At 42.6% G+C, this 21,843-nt stretch overlaps 1 protein-coding gene across 1 annotated transcript in view; it reads left to right on the top strand.

Annotated features, from left to right (window-relative positions):
* LOC116516835 (disintegrin and metalloproteinase domain-containing protein 2-like) overlaps positions 1 to 14,297 on the top strand; it is a 91,452-nt gene extending 77,155 nt beyond the window's left edge. The window contains exons 25-31 of the mRNA XM_032229464.1: positions 2,616 to 2,711; positions 3,652 to 3,850; positions 4,954 to 5,059; positions 10,125 to 10,308; positions 11,177 to 11,257; positions 12,401 to 12,512; positions 14,110 to 14,297. Coding sequence (XP_032085355.1) covers positions 2,616 to 2,711; positions 3,652 to 3,850; positions 4,954 to 5,059; positions 10,125 to 10,308; positions 11,177 to 11,257; positions 12,401 to 12,512; positions 14,110 to 14,297 — 966 coding nt within the window. The remainder of the gene's footprint in view (positions 1 to 2,615; positions 2,712 to 3,651; positions 3,851 to 4,953; positions 5,060 to 10,124; positions 10,309 to 11,176; positions 11,258 to 12,400; positions 12,513 to 14,109) is intronic.
* Positions 14,298 to 21,843: the final 7,546 nt, after the last annotated feature.

The raw sequence follows: 21,843 nt of genomic DNA on the forward strand, positions 1-21,843 counted from the left end.
ATGCGACCAAAGCGGTTTCTGTGCTGTAACCGGGTCTGAAGCCGGACTGGAAGGGGTCAAGGTAACTAGCTTCCTCCAAGGCCCGTTGAAGCTGGAAGGCCACCACCTTCTCAACAACCTTCCCAACAAAGGGAAGGTTGGAGACAGGACGGTAGTTATTTAAAACGGCTGGATCCAAGGATGGTTTCTTCAAGAGGGGTCTCACCACTGCCGTTTTAAGTGAGGCGGGGAAGTGCCCCCTCCCGAAGGCCCCTCATAGGCCCCTCATAGGGCCGGAAGGAGGGATCTCTGTGACGTAGCGAACCCTAGGTAGTTTCACTCGTGTTTGGATATTTTGCAGAAGACCCTTCTTATCCTTCTTGGTATCCAAAACTCCATTCCAATCACCCATTAATATGCAAGATCTGTAGTCCCATTGTATTAACTTAGTATGGAAAATCTTGTAAAATTTCTCTTCTTGTTGATTAGGGGCATATACTCCCATTAAAAGTATCTTTTTCCCTTCTAGTAATAATTCTATTGCAATATATCTTCCTTGAGAGTCTGCTTCAATTAGGTCAGCTTTCATATCCTTTCTTAGGTATATAACTATACTATTTTTCTTCTCTGAGGCGGAGGCTACAAAATGTTGTCCAAGTCTTGCATTCATCAAGTATTTCTGGTCATTTATTCTAATATGTGTTTCTTGTAGGCAAATTACATCATTCTTGAATTGTTTCAAATAATGGTTTTGTTAGCTTTCCAAATACCATGTAAAATTAAATCAGAGTCGAAGCCAAAACTATGCTTAAAGTTCCAATTTAATAAAGCAGACATGTTGGCATAGTGCTATGGGATTCCGACTCTGGAAGTTACATCAGAATCCCACCCAGTTAAAAGTTTATGATCTTGCCCCCACACCCACAGTCCATCACATGGTCCAATCTTCTTCTTCCATGCTGGCATCTACGCCTAACTGCTTCCGGTGAGGTGTAAAGGTTTGGGAGACAAAAGATGACCTTGAGCTTCTAGGAAGGAATTTTTTATTTTGAAAACAACACATTCTACCTTTTGCTAAATCCCCCCCTTAATGAGACTGTGGCAGGCCAAAGATTCTTAAAGGAACCGCTGCAGGCCTGACAGGTTTATCTTTTTCCTTTTCTGTGGTGAATTTAAGCCATTGACATTCCAAGTTAAGAATTTAATTATCATCTTTAGCTCCCTGAAGCTTTTTATGAGCCACCTGGAAATCCTGTAGTTTGGTTTTCGGCCTGGCTCCTCCCACTGCTTCTGAGCTAGTATCTATGGCTTCTTGAACCATTGCCTGAGTTTGTTGCTGAGCTTGTTGCTTCTTTAGTTCTTGTTCCTTACATCTGGTAACCGCTCAGGTTTGTCTTTGCTCCTTGGATCCTTCTGACTCCGCCAGAAGGTTCCAAACTTGGGCCACCTCCAATGATCCTTGAGTATCTTGCTGTCTGGTCTGTCCTTCTTGCTCCCTTTCTCTGGATCCTGGAGGTGAGGGGTGTCCAGCCTTTAGTACAATCTCTGGCCTTCCAAATTGAGTTGAGACAATATTTTTGTCCCAAGTATTTGACTACTAATTTGGCTGGAGCTTCCCATCTGTATTGTAACTGATGGTTTTTGAGTTCATCCACTAGGAATGCATAATCTTTTCTAGCTCTTAGCATTTTGGGTGGGATTACCTTCAAAACTATCACCTCCTGGCCCACAATCTGCAACTTGGTTTTATAAGACACTTTTGGTCTTTATTCCCTATGGGAGGCCATTCACCATCCACATGTGCTTTTAGTCCCGAGTCGGCCCTTGTTCCTGAGCTGTTCCCTTCTCCTGGCAGCTCTGTGCTTGCACACATTGGGAGGAGGCTCCAGCTGTTCTTCTGCCCCACTGATCTCTGACTCCGAAGGCAGCTGGTAACCGTCGGACGGCTCTGGCCGCCCCTCTGCCTCTGATGCAGAACCCTCATCAGAGCCTGCTGCCAATTACCTCCACCAGACTGATTAGATCGCACAGAGCAGGCCTCCTCCGAATTCCATCCGCCGGCCAGTGTCAACTGGCGACTACCCGGAGGAGAGCCTTCTCTGTGGCTGCTCCGACCCTCTGGAACGAACTCCCCGTGGAGATTCGCACCCTCACCACCCTCCAGGCCTTCCGCATAGCCCTTAAAACCTGGCTGTTCCGACAGGCCTGGGGCTAAAGAATCATTGCCCCTATCTCGAATGGTATGATTGTTGCATTTTTTAATTATGTATTGTTTTTGTGTTGTTGTTAACTGTTTGTATCTCCCTTCCCTTGTTTGAGTTGTAAGCCGCCCTGAGTCCCTTCAGGGAAAAGGGCGGCATACAAATGAAATAAAACTCTAAACTCTAAACTCTTCCCCAGACTCCAGGACTGGCCCAGTTCCTCCCCAACCTCCTCACTGTCCGAATCTGCTGCCAGCTCCACTGGTGGGCCACAACATGGAGGTTGTAAAAGAAAAGACTGGACATCTATTTGTCCGGGAGGGTATCTCTGCTTAGGGCAGGGATTTGGATTAGAAAACCTCCAAGGTCCCTTCCAGCCAGATGATTCTGTGTTCTGTGATGCTCAACTCCCCTGTATATTGCTTTTGTTTGCAGGAATGTGAAAACCATCCTTGCTGTCAATCAGATTGCACCTTGAAAGCAGGGATGCATTGTGCCCAAGGAGACTGTTGCTCGCTGGGAAACTGCAGAGTAAGTGCCAGCCAAGGTGGGATGGAATGGAAGCCATGTTTCTTTTTCACCTCAGGGCCTTCGTTGCACAAGCACTGCCGCCATCTTGGGTTTTTAAATTTTCTTTTATTTGACCCTCTACTGAAGATAGCATAAAAGAGCTGGAAGAGATTACTTGTTCTCACTGGCAGGAAATTTCTCCTTAGTTCTAGCTTAAATTGCTGATATGTTCCCATCTGTTATTTCTGGTCTTGCCTTCAGGTGCTTTGGAGAACAGGTTGGATTATTTTTTCTTCTTCTTCTTCTTCTTTTTCTTCTTCTTCTTCTTCTTCTTCTTCTTCTTCTTCTTCTTCTTCTTCTTCTTCCTTCCTCCTCCTCTTCTCCTTCCTCTTTCTCCTCTTCCTCTTTTTCTTCTCCTTCTTCTTCCTCTGCTTCTTCTTCCTGTTCCCTCCTTTTTCTCCTCCTCCTCCTCTTCTCTCTCTCTCTCTCTCTCTCTCGCCCCCCCTCTCCACTCCCATTTCTGTGTTTGATGTGGGTAATGAAACATCTCAAGAGAGGAGCTGCGATACTTCCCAACACTTTGGCACCACACGTCTCCCTAATACAATACAGGTAGTCCTATTGTAAGTCAAGGTCTAGAATGAATGAGTTGGAAGGGATCTTGGGGTCTTCTAGTCCAGCCCCCTCTCAAGCAGGAGACCCTATACCATTTCAGATAAATCTAGTCTAGTCTCTTCTTAAAAACCTCCAGTGATGGAGCACCCACAAGCTCTGGAGGGAAGCTGTTCCACTGGTTATTTATCCTCACTGTTAGGAAGTTTCTCCTTAATTCAGTGTTTAGTTTCTCCTTAATTCTCCAAATTTGGACATCTACCCATCCTACACGTAGTTTGATTCCTGGTTTTAGTTAATTGACATGGAGTCCAATTAAGGCCACAGCCATATTCTTTCTGTCTCGCAGTTGAAGGCCAAGGGAACCTTATGCAGACCGTTGGAGGACACGGATTGTGATCTCAAAGAATTTTGCAACGGTACCTCGGCCGAATGCTCAGAAAACCATTACGTGGAGGATGGACACTGGTGCGAACATCGAACTGGGATTTGCATGAAAGGAAGATGCCAAAGTGCGGATCGATGGTGCCGGAAAATATTTGGAACACGTAATACACGTTTCTCTCCATTTAACCTCTTTTGCTTTCCATCTTCGTTCTTTTCCACTGTGCTTTTCCAAAGGAACGTAGAACTGAGCTCGAGTAGGAAAGGAATGAACAAGCCAGGGAAGGGATGGGGGGATTACTCAGTCCTGAGATAAAGGGGAGGGCCCAGAAAGAAAGTCCAAGTAACCCCACCTTCCTTTTGTTCGGTAAGGGAGAAACATGGGCAGATATCCTGCCTACTAACAATAAAACACATTCGTGGACTATCTGCCATTGCTGTGTCCTAATCCGATCGACCTCAAAGGCTAACCATCAATCTTGAAAACCTCCCGCAGTTTTTCTCTGCTCCTGTGTTATCAAATCAAGCAGGGTTATTTTGATTTTCTTTCACGATTCCTTCTTTCTTATCCCCTACAAGGCAGTGGGGAGATTCAATTTTTTTTTATTATTGGTTCTGTGGGTGTGGCTTGGTCGGTGTGGCAGGAGAAGGATACTGCAAAATCTCCCTTCCCTCCCCACTCCAGGGGAAGGATACTTCAAAATCTCCATTCCCTCCTCACTCCAGGGGAAGGATATTGTAAAATCCCCATTCCCTCCCCACTCCAGGGGAAGAATACTGTAAAATTTCCATTCCCTCCCCACTCCAGGTTCCAAATAACATCCAAAATTAAATCAGAGTCCAAAGCAAAATATTGCTGAAAGTTGCAATTTATTAAGACAGCCATGTTGGCACATCTGTGAAAACCCAAATCTTGAAAGCTTCCTGGGTTTTCCCACCCAGTTGAAAGTTCAAATTCTTGCCCCCACACCACAAGTCCATCATATGGTCCAATCTTCGACTGCCATGCTGGCAGTTCCACCCATCCAGTTCTGGTCAGGTGCAGATATGCAGAGACAAAGGATGACCTTGGCTTTCTAGAAAGAATTTTGTTTTGGCTACATATCATTTAACTCCGTACAATCCCCACTCCCAATTCCTCACTAATGAAACAGCATAGTGGAATAATAGAAAGTGTGGCAGGCCAAAGATCCAGAAAGGAATATGACTGCAGGCCTGACACATTGACTTCGCTTGTAAAGCTTTGGACCTGTGCCATGTTTTTCAGAATCGAAAAGTGGATCTCTCCAATGCTACGAAGAAATTAACAGTCAAAAGGACAGGATGGGCCACTGTGGTTCTACTGCAGGAGGATACCAGGACTGTCAGTGGCAGTATGTCAGAACATACTAACAAACTAACCACAAATCAAGGCTCTGCTTTATGACCGTGGTCACTCTCTCCAAATCCCCCAAAGATTATGCTGTGGCATAGTTGTTCATTAATTAAATCGAGCTACTGTCATGACAGGGCAGACAATACATCAGTCAGGAGTCAGAATTAGTTCAGTACCAAAATAATATTGTTGTGGCCTGTCAGCCACCAGCCCCTCCAGTAGCTGAATCAGAGGAGGAGGTGTGGGAGTTAGGGTCAGCATCAAGACAATCTGAGAGCTCCAAGGAGGAAGAGGGAATGGAGCTGGGAGGGGGAGAGAGAGTGAGAGACACAGACAGAGACAGAGACAGACAGACAGACAGAAGGAGAGAGACAGAGACAGAGAGAGAGAGACAGAGAGAGAGAGAGAAAGATACACAGATAGATAGACAGAGAAACAGAGACAGACAGAAGGAGAGAGACAGACACATACACAGACACACACACACAGACACACATGCACACAGACAGAGACAGACACAGAGAGAGAGACAAACAGACAGAGACAGAGACCAAGACAGAGAGACAGAGGGGGAATCTGGGCCATCTGTCAGCCCTCAGATGGAGAATCAATAACCCCCAGGTGTGGAGGTGGCTGATGAGGAAGAGGAGGAACATCTGGGTCCAGTGCCTGACATGCAGATGCACAGAAGGCAGAGGAGAGGAGAGCAGAGGAAATCTATGGGCCGGTCCTTGGGCTGGAAGAGTCACCACTGCTAGCGAAGCCCCACCCTAGCTCTGTGGATAAAAGGCAGGGGGCGGAGATGAATAGATGTGGCAGACAACTATTTATCTCCCTGGGACAGACTTGTTAGCCTGTGGTGAGAGAGAAACTTTTTTGCTGGGCTGCCCGCACTCCTAATTAAAGGAATCTCTGAGTTCAGAGGGTTTGTTGTGTTTGGGGAGCTGGGTCAGAACAAATAATGCAGGTAGTCCTTGGCGTCCAACCCCAATTTTGGGAAATTGAGCCCAAAATTCATATTGTTGCTAAGTGAGACAGCTGTTAAGTGAGTTTGGCCCTATTTTTTATGACCTTCCTTGCCACCTTTGTTACCATCTTTACAGTTCATGGCAGTTCTTTATTGCTTTTCCTTACAAGGTTAATATGAATTTCCGACATAAAATTAAGGCACCAGACCAGAAGAAGATGTCAAATGGACTGGATTCACACAGCATGTGAAAATGTGTTATGTGAATCCAGCCCATTTGACAACTTCTTTTAGATGGATGCCTTAATTTTGTGTCGGAAATTCATATTAACCTGTAAGGAAAAGCAGTCATCACAAATTAGTTGAGTAAATACCTATTTAGTAGATACAGTATTTATGATGCTCTCTGCTTGCCGAGATCTAATGTTTTGTGTATAGCATTTTGTGTATAAAATATAATATTTTATGAAAATAAAATCCAGCCAAGAGCCACAACAAGCCCTCAAAAACAACCCCTCCAGTCCAACCCCCTTCCCAGGGCAGGATTCCTTATTCCGACTCTGGACAGATGGTGTTCCAAACTTTTCTTAAAAACCTCCAGCAGGGATGTACCTAAAATTCTGAGAGGCAAAACTCTCTTCATTCTTAACCTCCTTAACTCTTCCTCACCCAACAAGCAAAAGACACAAGTCCCCTTTTGTGAACCAGCCAAGGTGATTAGGGGACTGGGGGCTAAATATATATGCTGAACAGTTGCAGGAACTGGCCATGGCTAGTCTAATGAAGAGAAGGACCAGGGGAGACAGGATAGCAGTCTTCCAATATTTGAGGGGCTGCCACAGAGAAGAGGGGGGGAGGTCAAGTTTTTTTCCAAAGTCTTAAAACCCTAGTAAAGACCACGCCTACAGTATTCTATCCAGTTTTGGTCACCGCACTGTAAAAAAGATGTTGAGACTCTAGAAAAAATGCAGAGAAGAGCAACCAAGATGATTTGAGGATTGGAAGCTAAAATATACAATGAACAGTTGCAGGAACTGGGCATGGCTAGTCTAATGAAGAGAAGGACCAGGGGGGATATGAAAGCAGTCTTCCAATATTTGAGTGGCTGCCACAGAGAGGAGGGGGTCAAGCTATTGTTTTTGGATTTTTTTAAATTTTAATTGAACAAAAAAACAAAAAAAGAATCATCCTTCATTACATCTTGTAGAAAGCGTGTCGATTGGTTACATATAACTTTCGTGCATTTCTTCCACAGTCATTACTTATAGTTCATATTAGATTATACACTTTAAGTCAAAAATCTTTGTATATCTTACTATCAATGTACCACAATTCTTATTTGACTACAGTTATTTGAACATGCTTTTACCTCAAATCATTCATACTTAAAGACACAATCATATAATGTCATTCATGAGCTATTTCAAAAAGTCCTCCAATAATATTACACCTTTATAGCATCTTTTAAGTAAAAGTCAATTAATAAAGTTTCTAAGCCTTCCCCCCTTTTTTTCCAACTCACTGACTAAAATTTATATCCAAGTTACTTTAACCAATACCATAGCATGTATATATTGTTAAACAATGTCCATTAACATTTCCTTGTTGTTATTATAATTGGCTAAAAATCATTTACTATTTATGCCCCATCTCCTCTCATCAGCCCTCCCCCCAAAAAAACCCCTACACCTTTATAACAAGATCTAAATGAAAATTTGTTAATAAAATTTATAGGTCTTTTTCCCAAGTCACAATTTATAATTTATATCCAAATTTCTTTTATTAAATTGTCAATACATGTATATATCATTACGCTATATCCATTATCATTTGATTATTATTATTTATGGTTAATTAATTGTTAGCGAGTAAATATTTAATAACAAACTAAAACAATCTAGGAGTTACAAAACTCCTACTTATTAATCATATTAAAAAAACAATCTAATTTTTTATTACCAACTTTCATTGTCAACCTGTATCTTTCCAGTAACAAAACAGTGTTATCTCTCTTGCCAATTGTAGAGTCAGTCAGTCTTCTTTGTATCTCCTTTATAAGGTTTTTAAAGGCTTCTCTCTGCACTTTTTTGCTTGAAGGGTCTCTCAGATAATCTCCTTGCCCACCAGTTGCTATTAAAGTTAACTTGTCTTTGTTTGTCAATCTTCCTTCTGAAAAAAATTCTCTTCTTATGTCTATCATCATTAGTATTTTTTTCTCTTCTGTGTCCTGGAATCTGGGGTAGAGCTCCAATTCGTCGAATTCCCTTTTCCACATTCCCTTTCCATTTTCACCCACATTTGCTCCATTAATAAATTCATCTATTGTCTTATCTTTATCTTCTATATCTTTATTCTCCCTTTTAATTTTTGGAGCTCCAATACCATCATCTTTTGCTGTGAGGAAGACTAGTCTTTCCAGTTTCTTCTCAATTCTCCCATATCCTTCCAATAGATTTTGAATTCCAGCCAAGATATTTTGGAATTTTAAGGTTTCCTCATCTAAGTATTGACCCATATTTCCAAAACAGAAGAGAGAGAGAGAGAGAGAGAAAAAACTAATAATGACTACCAGTCTAGTCTTCCAGGCCTCTCTTACTTTTATTTTAAATTGACTTAAACACAAGTTCTTTTATGCTCTTCAAAGGGGAATGATTCTGTTCCCCCCTTCCTTCTTTCTTTCTTTCCTTCCTTCCTTCCTTCCTTCCTTCCTTCTTTCTTTCTTTCTTTCTTTCTTTCTTCTTTCTTTCCCTGCCAAAATAATTCTCTGAGGCACCTGTGAAAACAGTTCGTGCCCTTGGTTTTTTATCAGTTTTTGTAAACAAGTTGCAAACCCTTCAGCTGCAAAGTTAGTGAAGTCAAATAAAGAAAGAGATACGTTGTTTCAAACAACTCTGACTGGCAGTTAATTTTCACCTTCTGTAGGAAACAAAGTTCTTTAGATTGCTTTTAGTGTGATTTAATAATAAGTAGTAGGAAGAAATGTTAAAATAAAAATGAAAGTTTTAATCCACAGGCCAAAAAAATAAAGCAACAAGAAGCAGGAGAAAAAATCAATCAGTTCACTTTAAGAGGAGAGATGAAGAACGTTACAAGCATTTCAATCCACAAAAATAGTTACAATGACAAAGGAAAAAAAAACTTTCCACAGTGATCCCATTAGGATTATTTTTGCCACTCAGTTCTTTTGTTTAAGGATCTAATTTGGCTTTAAAGAAACATTTCTTTGGGCAGTCTTTAGCAAAATAGAAAAAATACCTCACCAGATGGACTCACTTTCTCTTTTCACTTCCTTCCTTCCAGAGCGTCCTGATTTCATCAGCCTAGGGGCTGCCTTTTTACCCTGGGCATAAAGCACTTCCTTTGGGTTTAACAGGGATTTTGCGATATCCCTGAGACCAGCAAGGCTTTGTCTTCCTGATCACCATCTCTACAGGACAGTTTAGGTTTCAATGGACCCCCAGCGGCAAAAGTGTCAACGGCGGTCTCAGAGTATCGAAGCCGCACGTTGTAACATCACGATGTGGCTCCTTCTTCTGGGGTCAAGCTATTTTTGATAGCACCTGAAGACCAGACAGGGAATAATGGGTGGAAACTGAACAAGGAGAGATTGAACCTGGAAATAAGGAGGAATTTTCTGACAGAGAGAACAATCAACCCATGGAACAGAAGTTGCATTTAGATGTTGTGGGAGCTTCCATCACTGGTGGTTTCCAAGAAGAGATTGAACTGCCATCTGTCAGAAATGATGTAGGATCTCCTATTTGGATAGGGTTGAGGTTGGACTAGATGACCCAAAGGTGCATCCCAACTCTGTTATTCTATTCTAAAATGGCTTCTACTGTACTGCCATAAAATGGCTTCTATTGGACAGCGCAGTGGAGTTGCCATGGTAATGGCTTCACAGTACTCCACAAGTTGTTTAAGCCACAAATCTGGCTTAAACAACAACAACAAAAGGAACGAACAAACAACTTTAACCTATCCTCAAACAAACCCAACTGTATGTTGACCGAGGTTAGAATATTTGATGTTCGGGACACTGATAGTAGGTGTGAAACTGTGCTTCACTCTCTGTTTCTTTATATTCCACCTACAGAGATCTGAGGTGTGGAAAACTGGTTTGCGACTATCCAAATAGAGTCCCTTTCTTTTTGGAAAGCGCCGCCATCATTTACGCCAAAGTGCAGAATCGCTTATGTGTCACTTTAGACTATTTGAAGGGGCCGGGCATAAAAGATCCCTTCCTGATTCACGATGGTACCGTCTGCGGAGAAAACAAGGTAAAGGTCTGAATTTGGGATACAAAAGCCGTAGGGTATGTGTGGCGCAGGGGCTCCTCACAATGGATGGACTCTTTGTCTTCTACCCTAGTATGGTTCTTCTCTACCCCAAGGGGATCCAGAAAGTCAAAAGGTTGCTTTGATTCATTCTCTCTTTCTCATTTTCTCTTTCTCTCTCTTTCTCTCTCTCCCTCTCTCTTTCTCTCTCTTTCTCTCCCTCTCTCTTTCCCTCTCTCCCTCTCACTCTTTCAGTTTCTTTCTTTCTCTCCCTCTCTCTTTCTTTCTCTCTTTCTCTCCCTCTCTTTCTCTCTCTCTCCCTCGCTCTCTTTCTCTTTTTTCCTCTCTCTCCCTGGCTCTTTCTCTCTCCCCCTTTCTCCCTCTCTCTCTCGTTCCCTCTCTTTCTCTCCCTCCCTCTCCTCTTTCTCTTTCTTTCTCTTTGTCTTTGTCTCTCTTTCTCTCCCTCACTCTTTCTCTCTCCCTCTTTCTCTCTTTCTCCCTCTCTCTCTCTCCCTCTCTCTTTCTCTCTCTCATTCTCTCCCTTCCCCTGCCCTCCCCTCTCTTTCTCTCTCTCCCTCTCTTTTTCTCTCCCTCCCTCCTGTCCCCCCCTCACACTCATACAAATCTTCCCTTGCCACTAGTACTGAATTATATTCTACTTCTGGTTGTGTAAATTTTATTTAGCGAAATTTTTTTTGTGGGGTCCTTGGTGCTCTCTGAGTTTGGTTGCTTTCTTGCAGACGGACAGCTGCTCTGAATTGTCCTGTGGCGACATTGTTCCAGTTCAGGTTTAAATATGCTTGGAATGAGCACATGTCTATCATCGGGGGGAAATTATTTTTTTCTAAAAAATCCCTTTTCCTCTTTTAAGATTTGCATGAATCAGAAGTGCGTCGATCGAGCTGTAATCAGAACAACCTGTAATCCACAATTAAAGTGCCACGGGAAAGGAGTGAGTCAATAATAAAACCTGTATTGACAAGTTCACTGTTGCACACCTACATTGATTTCGCCATCACACCTTCTCCTGGGGCAATTATAGGACATGTCCCTTTTGAGGAGCGGCAAATGATCACTCCTTGGGGGGAAGGGTAAAACAATTTTAGCTGGCCGACATGATAGCGGTGTTCCAATATTTGAGGGGCTGCCCCAGAGAGGAGGGGGTCAACTTATTCTCCAAGGCACCTGAAGCCCAGACAAGGAATAATGGATGGAAACTGAACAAGGAGAGATTCAACCTAGAGATAAGGAGGAATTTTCCGACAGTGAGAAAAATGCACCAGGAGAATGACTTGCCTTCAGAGCCAATGCAATCCTAAATTTCATTAACAGAGGGATACAATCAAGATCAAGGGAGGTATTTATACCACTCTATAAAGCATTAGTAAGGCCATACCTAGAATCCTGCATCCAGTTTTGGTCACCACACTATAAAAAAGATGCTGAGACTTTAGGAAAAGGTGCAGAGAAGAGCAACAAAGAGGATTAGGGAACTGGAGGCTAAAACATACGAAGAACAGTTGCAGGAACTGGGCATGGATAGTCTAGAGAAGAGAAGGACCAGGGGAAACATGATAGCATTCCAATATTTGAGGGGCTGCCACAGAGAGGAAGGCGTCAAGCTATTCTCCAAAGCACCTGAAGGCCAAACGAAGAAGAATGGATGGAAACTGATCCAGAAGAGATTCAACCTGGAAATAAGGAGAAATTTTCTGACAGTGAGAACAATCAACCCGTGGAAAAGAAGTTGCCTTTGGAAGTTGTGGGAGCTTCATCCCCAGAGAAGGGACTGGACTGCCATCTGTCAGGAATGGACCTAGATGACCTACAAGGTCTCTTCCAACTCTGTTAATCTGTTAGTTAGAAACAAGGGAAGGTGGTGCTGGTAAATTGACAGCCATTTTGTGAGGGCACCCCAGCCGGCACTCAACACTCCTTGTGGGATCTCAGGCGTGAAAATATCAAGGATTCCTGCATCCCCACCCCCCCCTCAGGATTGGAAGGGTGGGTGGGAAATGCTGGAGCGGAAGAGGGAGCTGAGACCAGGCAAATAATGGTGTTTTTCTTCCCTTCCTCTTTCTCGGATGCAATTCAGAAGTGCAACAACAAAGGGAATTGTCACTGCAACCCAGGCTGGGCTCCTCCGGAGTGTGACGTATCAGATGAAGGAGGCTTAGGCGGAAGCATCGACAGCAGTTTCCGAAGCGGTGGGTTTCCTTACTTCTACATATTTTGACAAGGAGAAGTTGTACTTAACCCTTGTGTCGCAGGCAGGGGTGCCTGCAGCAAAACAGGATAGGTTGTGGCTGGCTCTGCCCTGCAGCAATAGCACCAGGGGTGGGCTGCGACAGGTTCGCCCACCTTCGGGAGAACCCGTAGCTAAAGTTGTGACCGGTTTGGAGAACTGCCAAAACAGGGGTGAATTCTAGCAGGTTCTGATGGGTTCAGGAGAACTGGTACTGGAAATTTTGCGTAGTTTGGAGAACTGGCACATACCACTTTTCCTTTCCCTTCCTTCCCTTCCCTTCCCTCCCCTCCCCTCCCCTCCTTCCTTCCTTCCTTCCTTCCTTCCTTCCTTCCTTCCTTCCTTCCTTCCTTCCTTCCTTCCTTCCTCCCTCATTTCTCTTTTCTTCCCTTGTAAAAGAGCTATCCCTCCTTCCCTCTCCTGGTTTTCCTTCCTTCCTTCCTTCCTTCCTTCCTTCCTTCCTTCCTCCCTCCCTCCCTCCCTCTTCTCTCTTCTCTCTTCTCTCTTCTCTCTTCTCTCTTCTTTCTTCTCTCTTCTCTCCCCTTGTAAAAGAGCTATCTTTCCCTCTCCTGGTTTTCCTTCCTTCCTTCCTTCCTTCCTTCCTTCCTTCCTCCCTCCCTCCCTCCCTCCCTCCCTCTTCTCTCTTCTCTCTTCTCTCTTCTCTCTTCTCTCTTCTCTCTTCTCTCTTCTCTCTTCTCTCTTCTCTCTTCTCTTCCCTTGTAAAAGAGCTATCTTTCCATCTCCTGGTTTTCCTTCCTTCCTTCCTTTTCCCCTCCCTCCCTCTTCTCTCTTTTCTTTTTTCTTTCTTTCCTTCCTTCCTTCCTCCCTCTTCTCTCTTTTCTTCCTTTGTAAAAGAGCTATCCTTCCTTCCTTCTCCTTGTTTTCCTCCCTCCCTCGTATTCTTCCTGACCTTTCTTCCTCCCTTCCTCCTTCTTATTCCTCCCTCCCTCTCCCCTTCCCTTCCCTTCCCTTCCCCTCTTTCCCATTTCTCATTTCACAAGGTGTTTTTTAGGGGTGTGGTGTATGCTGCAAATAGAATTTATTGACGGTATAATTTTATTATGATGCTTGAAGTTCCACTTTTGGTTTGAGTGTTATACTGAGCCTGGATTTTGCCTGATTCGAAGTGGCATCATACTTTGATTGAAAGTTGCGCAGAAAGGTTGCTAATTGCCTTCTGGATTCAGTTTAAACAGTTGATCATTTTAGGTACTTGATAAGTAAGATTTGTTGATATGAAGGAATAAGGAATTTTAGGGATAGGTGATGTAATTTGTAAGGACAGAAGCAACTTAGAACTGAGGAGAAATTTCCTGACAGTTAGAACAATTAATCAGTGGAACAGAAATTGCCTCCAGAAGTTGTGAATGCCGGAACACTGGAAGTCTTTAAGAAGATGTTGGACAGCCATTTGTCTGAAATGGTATAGGGTTTCCTGCCTAGGCAGGGGGTTGGACTAGAAGACCTCCAAGGTCCTTTCCAACTCTGCTATTGTATTGTCTATTGTCTTGTATTACTTTCCTTAGAATAATTTTACATTGTTGTTCTTTCTTTTCTAGTTGTAGTCCGGAGCAATAATCAGCCCAAACCATTTTCAACAAGAAACTGGCTTCTTGTGGGTTTCTTTGTCTTTCTGCCCGTTGTGTTTGGCGCCCTCATCTTGGCCATCAAACTGAGAGAAGCTTTATTAAACCCCAGTGTGGAGGAGGAAAAAGACGAGGAGGAAGAATATGACACAGAAGGGTAAAGCAACGAGGCTAGAATTTTCAGTGCAACCTTCTCAGAATAACAGAAGAGTTGGAAGGGACCTTGGAGGTCTTGTAGTCTAACCACCTTGCTCAACAGTCTTCCTTTGGGGGAGGGGAGATGAAACGGGAAGAATATTTTGTTTTTGCAAACCTGAATGACTGTTGTAGGGAGCACTTGTTCTCCCTCCTCCCTCCCCCCTCTCCATCCATCTATGTCTATGTCTATGTCTATGTCTATGTCTATGTCTATGTCTATGTCTATGTCTATGTCTATGTCTATGTCTATGTCTATGTCTATGTCTATGTCTATGTCTATGTCTATGTCTATGTCTGTCTGTCTGTCTGTCATCTAATATCTATATCTATATCTGTATCTGTATCTGTATCTGTATCTGTATCTGTATCTGTATCTGTATCTGTATCTGTATCTATATCTATAATCTATATCTATATCTATACCTATACCTATACCTATACCTATACCTATACCTATAGCTATAGCTATAGCTATAGCTATACCTATATCTATATCTATACCTATACCTATATTTATATCTATATCTATCAGCTATTATTCATCTATCAATCATCTGTCTGTCTGTCTGTCTGTCTGTCTGTCTGTCTAATATGCGGCCATTCTTACCTAGATGTGACTATAGGCATTTAACAATAAATAAAAACAACAATAGAAAATATTAAAACAATGAATAGTAACACTAAAATCGGTTTGAAGTTGACAAGAACTATTCTATTCTATTCTATTCTATTCTATTCTATTCTATTCTGTTCTGTTCTGTTCTGTTGTGTCCTACTCTACTCTACTCTACTCTACTCTACTCTACTCTACTCTACTCTACTCTACTCTACTCTACTCTACTCTACTCTACTCTACTCTACTCTACTCTACTCTACTCTACTCTAAAAGTTTCACATGTTCCCCAAAGGATTATTTTAAAAATGCATATCTTTCTTCCTTTTGCAGATCAAAATTTCCGGAAGCTCACGAGTCAGCGAGTGCAAGGTAGATTTCTGATGCTGCATTCTTTACCTGTCCCTGTTTCCTTTTGGTTTAAATAAGTGTGGAGGGCCATGGCTCAGTGCAGTCACCTGGCCAGCCATTCCAGATGCCTCTAGAAAAACCCTCAATGACTTAAACAGTCAATGGTGACATTTGCACAGAGTACTTGAGTTTATTGTGGAATTAACCTTATGGACTGGGTTGCCTCATACAGCCATAAACTAATATAGAATAACAGAGTTGGAGGGGACCTTGGAGGTCTTCTAGTCCAACTCCCTGCCTATGCAGGAAACCCTACACCACTTCAGACAAATGGTTATCCAACATCTTCTTGAAAACTTCCATTCAAAACTTCTGGAGGCAAGTAGTTCCATTGATTAATTGTTCTAACTGTCAGGAAATTTCTCCTTAATTCTAAGTTGCTTCTCTCCTTGATTAGTTTCCACCCATTGATTCTTGTCCTGTCCTCAGGTGCTTTGGAGAATACCTTGACTCCCTCTTCTTTGTGGCAACCCCTGACATATTGGAACACTGCTATCATGTCTCCCCTGGTCCTTCTTTTCATTAAACTAGCCATATCCAGTTCCTGCAATCGTTCTTCATATGATTTAGCCTCCAGTCCCCTAATCCTCTTCGTTGCTCTTCTCTAATCCCAAAGATTGGATTGGTGGACCATTGTAAATCAAGAAAACATGGCCAAGCATAGCAGTTGGGGAGGGTGCAATGTGCTAGCTTTCCGTCCCACTTCATGTGGTTGAACATGGGGTGTGAAAAGAATGGAGTACAGCATTAAAAGCGTGAGCTCAGGAAACCTCTCCCAAGGTGAGCCATGTCCAGAATAATTCTGAACAGAAGGGACCTTGGAGGTCATTTAATCCAGCCCCCTGCTCAAGCAGGAGACCCTATAATGCAGGGCTGTCAAACTCCCAGCCTGCGGGCTGAATGCGTCATGCGCTGGCCACGCCCATGCCGGTTAAACAAATGGGGGAAAAAGCTCTGATACATCATGTGACATCATCATGATGATGTGAGTTTAACATCCCTCCTGTAACATTTCAGACGTGTGGCTGTCCATTCTCTTCTTAAAAACCTCCAGTGATGGAGCACCCACAACTTGGGAAGGCAAGCTGTTCCACTGGTTAACTGTTCTCACTGTTAGGGAATTCCCTTGTTCTAGGTTGCTTCTCTCCTTGATTGGTTTCTATCCTGTTTTGGCCCTCCAGTGGCCAGCAGAGCGGGCAGCAGATTTGGACAGTGAGGAGGTTGGGAAGGAACCTAGGCCAGTCCTGGAGACTGGGGAAGGTTCTGATGAGGGCTCTGTGTCGGAGGCAGAGAGGGGGCCAGAGCTGTATGCCAGTTATCAGCTGCCTTCGGAGTCAGACATCAGTGAGGCAGAAGAACAGCTGGAGCACATGTGCAGAGTTGCCAAATGGAGGGAACAGCTAAAGAACAGGGGTCAACTTGGGAGTAAGGCCACAGGTGGTCGGTGTCCCAGAGGAAATAAAAGAGGAGCAAAAGGGGAGTGGAGTTTGTAGGAGACAATTAGTTCGCTTAATTGGCTCGTGACTCTCCGAGGCCCCTTGCCACGTTTTGCAGATATCAGCCTGGCAGCTCTCCAAGCCAGATAAGGTCTGTGACTGTAAATCCTCCCTTGAAAGACTTTGCTGGATGTGAATGAGCAGAATTCACAATTAATAAAAGGGTTTCTTATTGGGACAAGGAGTTTGCTTCATGCTCTTGGGAGTCCTGGGTCAGAACATGATGTCTAGGCATAGCAAAATCCCCCGAAGCTTGGAAACAGGACTTACCAAAGTGTACAATTTTCTCTTGAGCATTCTGAAAATTGCCAAGTTCCTTCTCCATTCTTTCTTTCAACATCCTTTTGTCTGGTGACGATTATGAAAGAAGGCAGTTAATAAGGTTTTGCATGGAGAAGGGTCCTAAATAGATTTTCCCCTGGTCTCTCCCTGGGGTGGAATTCTAAGCTGTGATATTTACAATGCGAGCATTGTGTCCCTCCAGTGATTATGCAGGCAGTATGTTCTTCTGGATCAGCTAAATCTGCTTTAAATCTCATCAGCTCTTGACTGATCAGCATCAAAAAAATCTAGGTATTACTCCATCCCTAATTTCACTGATGGCCCTCAGGGATCTAGACTGGGAGACAAGATTTGTATGGCTTGTAGGAAGTTACAACCAACTTTGTTGTATTTAAGTACAATGACAATAAAGATTATACTTATTATGTTAGTACCCACTCTTCTCCTAGAAAAATGAAATATTTTAGGAAACATTAACAAGAGCAGAATATTCCCCCTGAAATGGAGGCAGAAAGTCAGCCCCCCTAACTTTGTCAATGGGCCATTAAGGCCTGAGCCAGTCCATTCTACATAACAAAGATCTACCCCCTTCAGGCAGAGCCATAATAGGAATCCAAAGCCCTTCCACAGCATCATCACCCAACAAGAGTCATCCAAGCTTGGGACTCAGGACAGAGTTGCCCCTGCATGGCCCCATAGGAGTCTGACAACCAATCCCAATCAGAATGAAAACTCAAATTCAAAGCCCAACAGAGGGTATAAATCTTTCTCTCTCTCTCTGTCTCTGTCTCTCTCTCTCTCTGATGCTCTCTGACGCTCTCTGTCTGTCTCTGTCTCTCTGTCTGTCTCTCTGTTTCCCTCTCTGTCTCTCTCTGTTTCCCTCTCTGTCTCTCTCTGTTTTTCTGTCTCTCTCTGTCTCTTTGTCTCTCTCTCTGCCTCTTTCTGTGTCTCTCTGTCTCTCTGTCACTCTTTGTTGCTCTGTCTGTCCCTGTCTGTCTTTGTCTTTGTCTTTGTCTTTGTCTCTCTCTTTCCCAAACCATGTCTTCCTATCCACCATTAAAAGCCATCTTTCCAAACAGCCGCCATTGTTTGCAGTGTCTTTCTCCCCATTTGGAACTGAACCCAGAAGGACATTTCTTCCATCAGGCTTATATTTTGGATTTTGACCACCTTCCACGTAAGACACAACTAGCTAATTTGAAATATTTGAAATAGCACAGGAATGGTGCGGTATGGTGGGAAGAAGGAATAGCAATCAATTTGCATGGATTTTCCACCTGGTATCTATTTCCATTAACTTCTCTCCTCTGTTTTTGCTCTTTCTTTTTGTAGTGTATAGACAGCGACCCCAGAAGCTGCCAGAAGGTGGACCAATTTCCAAAAGGTTACAAAAGATCCTCAGGAAAACAAAAGCCATTATCCCTCCCCATCTGTCTGAGTCCTCCTCTTCATCTCTTACTTTATACTGTAATATAATTCTTCAAACAGTTCAGTATCTACAATAAAAAGCTTTTATGCTACAGTACCATGACCATGTTGGTTGTGTGGATGAAATTATGTGAGCCTGAGGAAAATGTGGTAAGTTAAGAGTAGAGTGAATCTGGCCCCCAAGAAAGTACTTTTGATTTACAGTGTCAGGTTTCCAAACAATGCCCTAATTGATTTATGAGTCTCAAGCCAAGTTTCAAAAGAAAACTAGTCATTTATTAGGAGTACCATTGGGCAAGATCTTATGCAGTCAGATCTGAGCCTTTTTTAAATTATAGCTGAACTTTACCCCTGTTCCTTCCCTCCCCTTAGTCTGTGTCGTAAATCACATTCTCCAATGAGGTACACCCCTCCCAAACCTGCTGCAGTAATCTGAGATCTGACTCTAGCAGAAACTATGCATGGAATGCGCTCCCCCACTTCCTCACCATGGCAACTTTATGAGTTGACATTCGGCTCCCCTCATTTTCCAAAAGCAACCTTTTGGTTGACATATGGAGTTTGAAAAAGATTTTTAAATGGATTTTATTTAGCCCACCAAGTGCGCGTGAGACCCAGCTTAGTTTTAAATCTCAACTCCCACAGCCAGTTCCGTGAAGTGTGCCATAGTATTTTAAGATCAGAGAACAACTAGAGAATTTGCTAGTGAAATGTCACAACTGGGAGGAAGGAATGAGAAAGGTTACAGGGTATCCTTAATTTACAACCATTCATTTAATGACTGTGTCAAGGTTCTGAGGGATGCCTTAATTAGCTCATGCGCCTCCAGCCAGGTTTCTAAAGAAAACCAGTTATTTATTAGGAGCAACATGTCAACACGTACCCGAGCGAAGTCAGCTCTGCCCCCACATAATTTATGGCCCAACTATGACCCTGTTTCCCCACTCCTCCCAGGGTGTGTCATAAATCACACTCTCCAACAGAGGACTTTTGCGGGCTGTAGGCAACACGCCTCTCCAGCTGGCTCTGGTAACCTGAGATACAGCCTTGAGAAAGGTATGCATGGAATGTGCCTCTGCTCGTGGCTGCCGAGCTGCTCCGTCCGTTCTCTCCTGTCTATGGCAACTTGAGAGCAGATCAGGGATGCTTTACGAGTTGACAGACCGTTTGAAATTACAATGGCACTGGAAAAAGTGACTTATGACCGTTTTCCCCAGTTATAACCATTGCAGTATCCCCATGGTCACGCGTTCAGAATTTGGACATTTGGCAACTGGCTCTTATTTCTGATGGTTGCAACGTCCCAGGTTCATGTGATCCCATTTTGTGACTTTCTCGATAAGTCACAAATCAACAGGGAAGCCAGATTCACCTAACAACTGTGTTATTAACCTAACAAGTGTTGTGATTTGTTTAACAACTGTGGCAAGAAATTTTACAACGGGACGAAAGAACCTGCTTTACAGCCATCTTACTTAACCACAGAAATATTAGGCTCAATGGTGGTCATAAATGTAAGATTACCATGTATAAAGGATTACCTTTTGGGACAATGTATCCCCCTGATACCCTTACTAGCTAGATGTGATGGGGAAAAAACAATAAGATTTGCTAATTTTAATTTATTGCACAGCTAAGTTAAATCTTGCAAATCTGAACATACAGTGCTCTCTCTTTTCTTCTATCAACACTATCACTAAGTGTTGTATCTTATGATTCTTGATTAATGCATTTCTTTCTTTTTTTTCTTTTATGTACCCTGAGAGCGTCTGCACCAAAGACAACTTCCTTGTGTGTCCAAACACTTGGCCAATAAAGAATTCTATTCTATTCCTATTCCCTATTCTATTCTATTTATATTTCCTATCCTATCCTATCCTATCCCTATCCCTATCCTATCCTATCCTATCCTATCCTATTCCTCTTCCTATTCCTATTCTATTCTATTCTATTCCTATTCTATTCATATTCCCTGTTCTCCTCTCCTTAGTTATCCATATATTAACTGCTTCTTGAATTATATTTGCACAAAATTGGAAAAGTGAAGAGATACCTACAGATGAGAATGTGATTAGGAAAATATTAGAATGCACAGAAATGAATAGATTAACACTGGCAATTAAGGAGAAAGAGCAAACTGGTTGCCAATGGTTAAATAATAAAAATGAGAGTTAGAAATAAGGAAACAAAATGAAGAAGATATGTTAAAAGAGATAGATAAATATTATGACTAGTATGTTGAATATTATTATGTTAATATTGTAGAATTAAATGTGGAATATTATTATATTCAAGACTGCAGAATCAATATTAATTTAATGAAGGATGTTGTAATTTTGATTATTGTGTAACAAAAATATTTGTACCCAGATAACACACTGTTCAACTGAAGATGGAATGATTATATTAAAAAATAAACTTTTTATTATTATTAAATAAAATCAAGGCCAGGCACACTGGCACAGGGGAAAAATATTCTGAATTGACATTTCAATATTTACATCAGCATATGCAAAATCTTTCAACAGCTCCTTCGGCAATATGCAAACAACCAGCGTAGATTAAGTGTCCAACAAGCCACAAATATTTCTTGAAGGGAGCAATAGAATTCCAAAGTCTCAAGTAGGGAAGATTTCCCATCATCACTTCGTATCCAACCTTTCTCCCTGGAAGTAAGCAGGGGTTGAACTTTGGACATCTGTAAGCAAATTCTGAGGTTTGGCTCACCTTAGCTTGCCAACGATCTTCTTGTTATCTAGGGGGTCTTACAGAACAAGAACACAAGTGTTGGGGAAAGAGTGTTTCTGCAATTCACACTAACAAATGTTTAATCCAGCATTCTCCACGGGCAAACAGAGATAAGATGGTGATTACCCAGAGCCAACATCAGATGACAAGGATGTGTCCTGTTTAATAACTGAATTAGAAGTTCAGCTGAACTATCCCAGATTTCCTGACACCCTATAATCAATGAACTGCAAAACAAGCAAACATTAAACAACCAAAGAATCTCCACAACCTCTTCCACCATCACTGATAGTCAGAGGTGGGTTCTGGCAGCCACTACTGCTGTTTTGTTCATGGGTGTGCAGCGCATGCACATGCACAGTACAATAAAACTTTTTCTGCGCATGCACAGAAGCCCAAAACAAGATGTCACCACCAATCATCATGGTTGCTCTTCTCTGCACTTTTTCTAGAGTCTCAACATCTTTTTTACAGTGTGGTGACCAACACTGGATGCAGGATTCTAGGGGTGGTCTTATTAAGGCTTTAAGA

The sequence above is a fragment of the Thamnophis elegans genome, chromosome 13 (assembly GCF_009769535.1).
Source record: "Thamnophis elegans isolate rThaEle1 chromosome 13, rThaEle1.pri, whole genome shotgun sequence".
NCBI classification, from domain to species: domain Eukaryota; kingdom Metazoa; phylum Chordata; class Lepidosauria; order Squamata; family Colubridae; genus Thamnophis; species Thamnophis elegans.